The sequence below is a fragment of the Globicephala melas genome, chromosome 6 (assembly GCF_963455315.2).
Source record: "Globicephala melas chromosome 6, mGloMel1.2, whole genome shotgun sequence".
NCBI classification, from domain to species: Eukaryota; Metazoa; Chordata; class Mammalia; order Artiodactyla; family Delphinidae; genus Globicephala; species Globicephala melas.
The window spans coordinates 12,859,722-12,871,860 of NC_083319.1; the positions used below are offsets into that span (position 1 = coordinate 12,859,722).

A 12,139-nucleotide genomic window follows, 5' to 3' on the forward strand; every position below is an offset into this window, starting at 1 on the left:
GCTAGGACTAAAACCCAGCTCTGCCAAAGCGATGTTTTTGCCACTACGCCCCTCTCCAAAACACAGGTTCAGTCACTAACCTGGTGAGGTCCTTATATTGACAGTCTTATTGAAATTATCCTTGAGCGCTTCTATCACCGACTTCATTTCTTCATCCACCTCTTCCAAGCTGATTATATCCTCAACCAAGGCAGTGTTAAGATTCATTCTGGTTTGGGACTGTCCTTTCCCTTTGGCTAGAAAGTCAACATTCAATGAATAAAAAAAAACAGCAGCATAAACAGAGACAATAAACAATGAGTTAAGAAGTACCTACTATGTGCAGGGAAAAAAGCCAAGTGCTAGAAAATTACAGAACATTGTCACTAAGTGTAGGCCCTAAAAAAGAGCCTACACTTACTGTCAACCTGGGACCCAGCATCACACAAAGCACTTTCTCAGATATTAGTGAAGGCACAGGTTTTATAATGAGACACCCAGGTGAAAATATGCACTATAATGCATACGACCTTTATGACCTTGAGTAAGTTACTCTACTTCTCTGATATCAGGTTCCTTTCCTATGAAACAGGAATAATATCTATACTGCCAGGTTGCTGCAAGGACACAAATTAAGTAATTCAAATACCTAAAAGAGCACTATCCACATGGCAGACACTCCATAAGTGAATGAATTCCTTATTTTTCAGAAAAATAAACAGAAGGTGAGAAAGGTAGAGTGACTTTGCCTAATGTCACAAGGTCATGAAATAGTAAAGACAAGGTTTGGTCCCAGATGTACCTAATTTTAAACCCATGAACTTTCCATTAAATTGTCTTCATAAAATGTAATTGGAGATACATAAAATATATTAATTCATTTAAAAATGAATCCTAAGACAAGGATATGCAAAGTATCTGATGGCTGGTACAGACAAAAAAAACAACAGTAGCTTAGCAACATTAAACACCGCCGGTAGTAGTGACAATGGCTTATATTTTAGAAAGCAACAATACTGAGAACTGAATAAAATTCTAATTTATATCTAAACCATCACAGCGATTTTTCATATGCATCTATAATGTGTATATGCATACATAGATCACTCCCGTGAGTATCACAAATAGTCTTGCATTTCTCTAAGGAGGGTGTGGGAAGGAGAAAAAGAATAAAAATATTTAAATAATATTATCCTACACTAGTTTATTTATTAAGAATTCAACAAATACTGATTGAGATCATTCACAACAAATTTTATTGAACATCTACAGTGAGCTAGATCCTGAGCTATTTATATACCATATTACAATTTGCAATGCAATTTCAAGTACATTCTTCTTTTAGATATTCAAAGCAGCTCTCTGACTTAGGAAGAACAGAGATTATTATTGTCCCCGTTTTACAGATGAGAAATTTGAGGCACAAGCCATTTAAATGTTTTGCCCAAAGTAACCAACCAGTTAGCAGCAGAGTGATTTTTTTTTTTGAACATTTACTTGCTTGTATCACCATCTTGCTTGAAATCTCACTGGTCTTAAGTTAACGGGCTAATGGCTTAGAATTGTCAGAACTGATGAAAGAGGTGAATCTTCAGATTTAGAAACACAAGTTCCAAACAGGATAATAAAATTCTAGGTAAATTCACACCTAGACATTTTGTGAATGCAGAAAACCAAGGACAAAGAGATTGTGAAAACAGCCAGAGAAAAGACAAATTATCCATAAAGGATCAAAATTTAGAATAATAGCGACAATAGAAGCTAGAAATAATTTCCAAGAGCAACAACAGAAGCTAGAAACAATGGAAATAATATCTTCAACTTTAGTGTTAAACCAAGTATGCATGTTAAAAATTTTAAGTTATGCCCATCAATATTAGAATGGATAAATATTCTTTATGAATGAAATACTATACAACCATAAGAAGAAAAGATCTACAACTACAAAGAAGAATTTAAATGAATCTCACAAACATGATGTTAAGCAAAGTGGCTAGACACAAGAATCCAGACTGTACAGTGCAAAATCCAGGTACAATAACATATACTAAACAGTATAACAGATAAAACTATATCATTAGTAGTTAGAATAATAGTTACCTGCAAAGGGTAGAAGGTGGTAAGTTACTAAAAGGGAGCAAAAGGGCACTTTTGACATGCTGGGAATGCTCTGGTTTTTGGTTTGGGTGCTGATTACATAAGTAAAAATTATATAAGTGAAAATTATCAAGCTTATTATTATTTTCTTATGATAGCTGCACTTTTCCATAGGTGCTTTATTTTTTATTTATTTATTTTTTTGCGGTACGCGGGCCTCTCACTGTTGTGGCCTCTCCCGTTGCGGAGCATAGGCTCCGGACGCGCAGGCTCAGCGGCCATGGCTCACGGGCCCAGCCGCTCCACGGCATGTGGGATCTTCCCGGACCGGGGCACGAACCCAGGTCCCCTGCATCGGCAGGCGGACTCTCAACCACTGCGCCACCAGGGAAGCCCTAGGTGCTTTATTTTTATAAAAACATAGAAAAGAAATTAAAAGTAACCACCAAAACAATAAGAAATAGAATGTATACCTTCCAAATCAGCAGAGATGAAAAAAGAATAAAGAAACTTGATTAATTCAATAGAAAGGAGAAAAGAAGAAACAAAGAAAACCTCAATAAAGAGGTAGTACAAAATAATAGAAATACAAGTACCCAGACCAAAGAACCAGTTAAAAGTTAGAGACTCTCAGTAAGATTTTTTTTAATCTAGTCGTATATAATATATACAAGAGATTTTACAAAAATATAAGCTCACAGAAAGTTTAATGTATGGGCATGAGAAAATTATAACCCTAGCAAATATTAATCAAAAGAAGGCTGGTGTAGTTATATTAAGACAAAATTGATTTTACAACAAAATGCATTATTAGAAACAATGAGGAGCACTTCATAAAAACAGAAAAAATTCACCAGAAAGATATAACAATTCTGAGCTTCAAAACTACTTATGGACTGAAGAAAAATGCACAGTGGAATTTTAAAATATTTAAAATGACAATAATAAAAATACTACACAACAAAAACTTGTAGGAAGTACCTAAAGTTGTATTTATAAATTTACAGTCTTAAATGCTTACAAGAAAAGAAGTCGAAAATTAATGAACTAACTGTCCAGCTCAAAGGATATAAAAAGAACAAGAACATGGGAGGAAGTAAACGATATAGAACAGAAGTCAATAAAGTTTTAAAAAAGAGAGATCAAAAAAATTAAAAGCTCTTTTTCTAAAAAGGTGTGTAAAATTGACAAACTTCTGTCAAAAATAATTGATTAAAAAAGGGAAGTAGGGACTTCCCTGGTGGCGCAGTGGTTAAGAATCTGCCTGCCAATGCAGGGGACATGGGTTCGATCCCTGGTCTGGGAAGATCCCACATGCTGCAGAGCAACTAAGCCTATGCGCCACAACTACTGAGCCTGTGCTCTAGAGCCCGCAAGCCACAACTACTGAGCCCACGGGCCACAACTACTGAAGCCCACACACCTAGAGCTCATGCTCCGCAACAAGTGTGGCCACAGCAATGAGAAGCCCGCGCACCGCAAGGAAGAGTAGCCCCCACTTGATGCAACTAGAGAAAGCCCGTGTGCAGCAACAAAGACGCAAGTCAGCCAAAAATAAATAAATTAATTAATTATTTTTAAAAAGGGAAGTAGACACAAATAAATAATACTAAGAAAGAAAAAGGGGACACAGTCACCAAAACAGTAGAGATTTTAATAATCTTAAGAGACTATTATGGACAACTTTATGCCAAGAACTTCCTATAAACATATAATTTACTAAAACTAACTCAAGAACAAAGAGAAAATCGGGGAGTTCCCTGGTGGCCTAGTGGTTAGGATTCTGGGCTTTCACTGCCGTGGCCTGGGTTCAATCCCTGGCCAGGGAACTGAGACCCTGAAAGCTGCATGGTGCGGCCAAAAAAGAAAAAAAAAAAGTATTCCTATTCACCAGCAACCAAATAGAAAACACAATTTTTAAAAAGATATAAACTTAAAACAATGAATCTTGTATAAAATAACACAGAATATATTTATGACCTTAAGGTAGGGGAAAATTTCTTAAAAAGGAAAAAAAGAGCACTACTCGATAAAGATTGATAAATTGGTCTACATTAAAATTAAGAACTTCTGTTCATTAAAAAAACACTGTGAAAAGGCAATTATTATCAGCAATACATATATATATGCAGAAGTCTTATCTTTAGAATACATTAAAATTCTTACAAGTCAATTTTTTTAAATGGGCAAAAGACTGGAAAGAGGATATTCAAATAACCAATAAGCAAATAAAAGGTGCTCACCATCATTATTCATCAATGAAATATAAATTAAAACCATAATGAGATATAAATGCACACCCATCAGAATGGCTAAAATTAAAAAGGCTGACCATACCAAGTGTCCACAAGCATACAGTGGGTATTTAGCAAATAGAAAGCTAAAACACTCTGGGAAGGAGTGTAACCTGACATGACTACTTTGGAGAACTGTATGTTCTGAAACTGAACTGAAACTTAATATATGCATAACCGAAGGCTCAGCAATCCTCCTCTTGGTATACACCCAACAGAAAGGCATACATATGGGCATCAAAATGCATGTTCATAGCAGCATTATTTATTTTAGCTCAAAACTGGAAGCAATTCAAATATCCATCAACTATAGAAAACACACATAAATCGTGGTATACGCATTCACTGGGGTACTATAAAGAAATAAAAATGTACCAACAACTACTACAGGCAACAACATGGACAAATCTCACATGAAGATTGCTACGAAAGGAAGCCAGGCATGAAAGAATACATCTTGAGTTCAAAAAGGGCAAGACAAATCTGTGGTGGTAAAGTCAAGAGAGGGGCCTGTCTTTTGAAGGGTGACAACTTAAAAGGACATGAGGGAAGCTTCCAGAGTACAAGTGACGTTCTGTATCTTAATCTGGGTGATGGTTACATGGTTGTGTTCACTTTGTGAAAATTCACTGAGCCATACACTTACAATGTATGTATGCACTTTTCTGTGTACATCACTCAAAAATTTACTTTAAAAAACATCATATACAAAAGTGACAAAAATGATGATAGCCTAGAAATAAACCTGATTAAAGAACTGTGCAAGATCTTTATGGAGAAAACCTGACAATACAAGTTTCATAGAGAAGAGCAAAAGGCCAAGAAGAAGAAAAAGAAAAAGCTAGCGTGTTCTGAGGGGAAAGATTTGTACCACTAGATTCAAGACTTGTGATTCAGGCATTAAGGAATTTAGTGCAGGGAGAGATGAGTAGTTCGACACATCAAGAACTCAGATATAAATCATACCTACAAAGAAACCTGACATATGACAGAGGAAGCATTACAAATCTGGGAGTAAAGAAGGGCTACTCAGTAAGTGAGGTTGACACACTTATTATCCATTTTAAAAAGAAATAAAATAGGGCCTCCCTGGTGGCGCGGTGGTTGCAAGTCCGCCTGCCGATGCGGGGGACACGGGTTCGTGCCCCAGTCTGGGAAGATCCCACGTGCCGCGGTGCGGCTTGGCCTGTGAGCCATGGCCACTGAGCCTGCGCGTCCGGAGCCTGTGCTCCGCAACGGGAGAGGCCACAGCAGTGAGAGGTCCGCGTACAGCAAAAAGAAAAAAAAAAAAAAAGAAATAAAATAGATTCCCTGCCTCACATCATATTCAGAAATAAATTCCATATGGATTAAAAACCCAAATGTGGAAAGTAAAAACCTTTAAAAGATTTAGAAGAAAATACAGAAGAATAGCTTTATGACTTTCAGATAGCTGAGGGTTTGTTAAATAAGACAGAAAAGGCACAAATGATAAAAGAAAGAACTGAAAAATATGACTACATTGAAACTTACGTTCAATGAAAGACATCATAAAGTAAAAAGGCAAAGTAGATACTTGCAACATATACAATCAACAAAGGATTAGCATTCCTAATATAGAAAGAATCCAATAAATCTAAAGGAAAAAGTCAACCAACTTTTTAGGAGGCAATCAAAGAAGACAAAAACTGAATAGCCAATGAAATATGAAAAGATGCTGCTTACACGCTGCAGCTAACGTCTAGTGCACTTGAATACTGCAATGCTGTGGACATCAGGAGACCTGGATTCCAGTTCTGCCACTAACTCGATATGATCATGGGCAAATGTCTTACATATGGACCTCAGTTTCCTCATTTGCAAAATGGTGAGATATGTGCTTCACTAGGTAATTAGAAGAATTTCTTCACTGGATAATTACAATTCCTTCAATGGATAATTATAAGGATCAAATTAAATTATTAAATGTATGTGAATTTAAAAAAATATAATGCAACCTATAGATCAAAGTTATTAACTGAATATAAGGCTTCTATGCATTAAAGCTCTTTTGGCAACTTGTTAATTTTCCTATTAACAGAAAAGGAAAAGGTCTGCATGAAACCATAAAAGAAAAGCAGTGGGAAAAATATTCAGTAGGGTATTTCAAGCACCATCCTTAGGAATGGAATCCCTGACCCACCACTGCAAATAGCAGGTCTGCTTGACAATTTTCTGTCACTCATTCATTCCTTCAGCAAAATTTTTTGATACATACTATGTGTCAGGCCCTGTTAGTTGCTAAACAAGAAAGACATAGACCTCACAGGGTCCAGTATGGAAGACATAACAAACAATAATTAACTAATTAATGAGTGCTGTGCTTAAGTACATCAAAGGTAAAGTAACAGTGTGCACAAATGCATGTAACAAGGGACCTGACCCAGCCTAAGAGGTCAGGGAAGGCTTCCCTGAGGAAGCGGCATTTAAGCTGAGACCTGAGTTGTATCAAGGTCTCATTCTTGGATGACACAAGCCATTAAGATCATCCATCTAAATCCACGGCTCTAATATCTCCTCACCCACCAACCTTCTGCTTTTAATATTATTTCCAACGCAGATCTTCCTATAAGGAGAAGGCAGGTTGATCCCTGCCACAAGTATTCTGATTTGCTTGGCACTTATACCTCTAATTCTAAATCTAAAAGAAATTAGGCATTTTCTGAGCCATAATAACAAAAGAGGCGGCATGGCAATGACAAAACAGGTTCTAATACCAACTCTGTCACTGTGACCTTTTAAGCTAATCAACTGAACCACCTGAGATACCGTTTCCTCATGAGGCATGGGGAGAAATTCAGAACATCTCTGAGATCCCTTCCAGCTATGATAATTCAAGGGCTAAATATAAGACAGGGGTGAGGAGGTCATGCCTCTACCTTTGGCTTTCTTGGTAGCGAAATGACGGATTGGTACAGCTGGATAGGCTAGGTATTGCCCGTGGTCATTCTGTCTTCCACTCACTGTCTTCAGCGTAACTTCTGAAACAGGTCTGGTCAAGGCTGCAAGGAAGTTGCAAAAGGCAGGGTGGACCAAGCGGGAGCACCTTAAACCCAAGGCCATGACTGAAGACAATTCTTGTGAACACCCACTAAAAAGAACAAGACAAAAAGGAGATCAAAGTAAAACAGACCCTATTACAACTTCAGAAAATAATCTGTACCAGTTAGCAAGTAAATCCTCTCAGCAGAGTCTGTCAATCAGTTTTGAGTATGTGCTAGGGAACTTAAATACGTTATCTCTAATCCTCCTCCCAACATCTGTACAACTTAATATGATTAGCCCCATTTTATACTATGAAGAAACTGAGGCTCATGGAGATTTAAGTAACTTGCTCACAGTCTGCAGGACTCCAAATCGCCATGCTCTTTCCACTACAGCAAATGCCCCTTAGCACACAGGGAACAGAGTTAAGTAAATGTAGAGCAGACTAAATCCTTAATGATGGTAATTAAACCCTTCTAGGAGAAAAGGCACAAAATCTTGATAAAGTTATACTATAAAGAGGAAGGGCAGAGCACTGGAAGAAGACTTTAAACTAAATGAAATCATTTCAACAGGCATAAAATGACTGGAAAATTCACACAACAGCATTTAATTAAAATTTTCTTTGGTTCCTTATGCACCGATTACCAATTAGAATGCACTTTACTGTGAGTCTGAAGCATGGCTGAGGTTTGAGGTCTTCCATGTTATAGAACTAAAGCTCTGGGAAATGCCACCCTCCTTGGTGTTAACACAAGTTACACATTATACTTCTGAGGGCTTTGACCGTGGAAGAGATGCTAGAGCCTACAGCTACCTCTGGGATAGAACACAGCTCTAGCTTACTGGCAAATGTAGCATTAATAGCTTCTGCCAGGAATCTGGCTATTATTACTCAGCTAAAAATTAAGCACGATTAGCAGCAAATACCTGGAAGCTACCGTCTTTGAAAAACAGCCCCATACCTCATTAAAAAAATTAAAACTCTCATCCTAAAATTTTGATGCAGTATAACAGACTGAATAAGAGCATGGGTTTTGCAGCCATAAGACTTGGAATCCAATCCCATCTCCACCACTGACTAAATGCCCCTGAACCTCTCCGCACCTTGATTTCCTCAACTGTAAAATGGAGATAATTATAGTTATTTCCTAGATTTGGGAAGAATAAATAGGTTAATGTAAGTAAAACACTTGGCACAGTCTCTAGCAGACAGGAGTTTCCCAAAAGGGTACCTACTGACAGTTGTCACCTTTCCTTTCAAAGACTTCCATGCCAGGGTCAGACACAACAAAGAAATCATACATGTCATTACTAAAGTACAAGGAAGCCTAGAGTCAGTCACATCTAGATATAAATTTCAACTTTGGGCAATTCATTCCACTTACTGGGCATCACGTCCCCCATTTGCAAAATGAAAAAAAAATCCTGTTCTTAAAGTAAAATGAGATAGTGAATACATATTAAAAACCTAGTAGCATGCCGGGAATATAGTACCTGTTTAATAAAAGCTGGCTATCACTATCACTATTTTTTTAAAGAAAAGCAAATGAGTTGCACAAAGGCAAATAACTTCTCCCGATGGAATTTTTAATAGCAAGAGATGCTAGATGTCAGTGAACAGTGTGTGGATGTCAGTAAAGACAGAGCTAGATAAAAAAATAAAAAGTTTTTCCCCTTTCACATTATTAATACCTACTATTAATGGAGGTCAGGCCTGGGCTTCCTGCTTTACCCATATTATTCATTTAATCCTCTCAAAAATGCCACAAAGAGAGTATAATAATCTCCTTTTTACAGACGTAGAAGCTGAGGCTCAAAGAGACTGTCACTGACCAAGGGCATGGAGCTAATAGTTCCGCCCTGTAGCAGCAAAACTGTTCACAGAAATGTGCCTCTAAGTGAGGTTTCTATATGTAAGTTTTTGCCTAATACAGCTAATGCCTAACCCACACTTATATCCAAATATGGCTGTATAATATAGTTGTTTTTTTTAATCTACAGGGTCTCAATCTGGCTGTTTCATTAAGACAGGTTTCCTGGTGTTCCTGTTGCAGGTCATAATACGAATCCACAAAGCAACAGGAAATCAAAATGGGTTAGAAATAAACAACCTTTGACAGAAAACTCACCCAAAAGCAGACCCAGTACACGTGAACCGGAAGACGACTCTATAAATAAACCACACTGCTGAAATGCTTAAGGCGTAGATTTTAATTGCACAGAAGTCAGGAAACTTCAAAGTGGAAAGTCAATAAAGGCAATCCCTTGGACCCTTTACCTTAAGAACATGCATATTAACACTCAGTTCAGCAGAGAAGTAAGGTCTAGGAAAGGAACCATTATGGGAGCCCAAGTATTATACAACAAAATGAACCTACACTCAGAAAAAAAAATGCAGCAGGAAATATCTGACCTTTGGATGCGGTCTTGAACTGGAATCTCAGTTTGCCCATTTACTAGCTGTGTGACCTTAGGGAGATCATCAGCCTCTCTGAGCTACAGTTTCCACTGCATCTTTCTCATGGTGATATTAATGAGCCTTTGAAAAGGTAATTATAACAATAATGAAACAATAGCTTATAATCATATAGTTATAACTATGTGCCAAAAACAATTCTAAATGATATATTGCATATATTAACTCATTTGAGCTTCATGATAACCTAGGATATATGTACTTATTATTATACTCATCTTACGGATAAAGAAACAGAGGCACAAGATAAATAATTTGCCCAAGATTTTATTTCAGGCACTTTTGTTCCAGAGTCTATGCTCTTAAACACTATCCTAGATTGTGTACATAAGGCAGTATAATTACTGGCATTATTTTTCCAACTGTTGAAACATTTTTTAAAACTACTTGAAGCACATATTCTTTATCCAAAGTCGAGGTTCTCAAAACTTGAATTTTCCTGTTTTTCCATAGAAGGTGCACTTTAATTTTGTAAAGAAATAGATGAGGAACACAAAGTCCTGGTTTATCCACTGTCCCAGCAACCCCTACCAATCCAGCTGTATATTAGCTTATGATATGTAGACTTTTATAAATGTGGGTGTGCACACACGCAGGTCCTTGTTGTATATAAAATACTTTCATGTGTTACCTGGTTCTCACAGTAACCAGGGTTGTGATAATCACCCACATTTTACAAATAAGCAAATTGATCTTTCATTTCCTTGAATATTCTTCCTGCTCCAGGGTCTTCAAAAATACTGTTGAATCTACTTGGAATGATCTTCCCTCACCTCTTTAATGAACTACCTCACTCTTTTCTTTCAGATTTCAGCTTAAGCATCACTTCCTCAGAGGATGCCTTCCTTGGCTATCTCCTCTAGCCCAATAGGTCAAACGTCCTATAGCCCACTTTCATAGCGCCCTGTACTTTTTCATAGCACCTACTTTAACAATACCAGTTAATATTGGTGTAGTTATTTGATTATTGTCTAATTCCCTCCATAAGACTATAAGCAGTACAAGGACTAATCTATGGTTGTCTTGTTCACGGCTGCATCCCCAGTCCCTACCACAGTTCTGAACATAGGAGACACTGAATAAATGTGAAAAATCCATGAGCGAAAGTCTATAAAGATTAAGTCCTTCCTCAAGGTCACAATGCCGGCACCAGAACTGAAATCTAAGCCTCAGACAGTAGGTCCTAGGCTCTACTTCCCACTGCTTCCATTATCTCTTGGTTTGCCAGATTTTTCACTTAGAGATAATAGGGCATGTTCTCTAAATTCAGTGCCATGTGAAGGCATTTACAGTATCTGACTCTATGCAGGATCATGTCCCTGGCACAGGCAAAGGAAGGATGAGACACTTTAACAAGTGGAGAAAGAGCTTTTGCCTAAGAGCTAGGAGGGCTGGATTCCAATATTCCTATCTCATCACTCCCTGTCAGCCATCCTTTTTAGATTCATAACTACCCTGTATTCAAAAAGCACTTGTGTAAGCTCTGCTGATGACCTGAGACTTGTATCAAGTCATTTCTTCTACCTAGGTTTTCTTTCCTCAATTATAAAACGAAGGGTCAGACTAGGTTTTCATTCTTTCTAACTATAAAGCTCTCCAAGATTCTGAGAATGCGAGAGAGTGGGGTGACAGGAAAAAGGCATCAAACTTAGAGAAGACCTGGGAAAGAGTGCTGGTTCCAGCACTTCCTAGGTATGTGACCTTCGATAGGTCAAAATCTCTGGGCCTCAATTTCATCTGTAGATGACAATAATATTTATCAGGGTTATCAGGACGATCGAATAAGATAAGAGCTGCAGAAGCACTTTGTAAATATAGACGGGCTATTCAAATGACAACTGTTTTGCCACTGGGCCGCACAGAGTAATGGTTAAAAGTTGAGGCTTTGGAATTTGGGCGCCCTCACTCACTAGCCACGTGACCCGATGAAGTTATTTCTCTGAGCTTCCCTTTCTCCAGCATGGGGGATTAAAAATACCTACTCCCCTGGGAGTAAGGGGCGTGGGTTCGATACTTGGTTGGGGAACTAAGATCCCACATGCCACGCGGCCAAAATAAATAAATAAATAAAGGGTCTGGACTTAATTCTATAAAAAAAAAACCTACCCCCAAAAGATTGTTATGAAAATTAAATGCTCCAGCCAGGTGGCAAGTTACTAAGTAGCTGTCCCTATTTAGTAAGCCCCGCCTCCCACCCTGGAAGTTCCTAGCTGAGATGAGCCCCGCCCCCAGACTCGCTCAGATCAGCAGGTCCCGCCCCCAGCCGTAAAGGTCAAGCCGGATTCGA

At 38.0% G+C, this 12,139-nt stretch overlaps 1 protein-coding gene across 5 annotated transcripts in view; it reads right to left on the reverse strand.

Annotated features, from left to right (window-relative positions):
* The window catches only part of LOC115854506 (ribosome-recycling factor, mitochondrial), a 114,278-nt gene that overhangs the window by 101,829 nt on the left and 310 nt on the right, over positions 1–12,139 (reverse strand). For all 5 annotated transcript variants that reach the window (XR_009564255.2, XM_060300474.2, XM_060300475.2 and 2 more), the window contains exons 2-3: positions 7,268–7,479; positions 81–236 (exon numbers count right to left, since the gene is read on the reverse strand). Coding sequence is in view for 4 of the 5 variants with exons in the window: in XM_060300474.2 (XP_060156457.1) it covers positions 81–236; positions 7,268–7,451 (340 nt within the window). In the remaining variant the exon portion in view is untranslated. The remainder of the gene's footprint in view (positions 1–80; positions 237–7,267; positions 7,480–12,139) is intronic.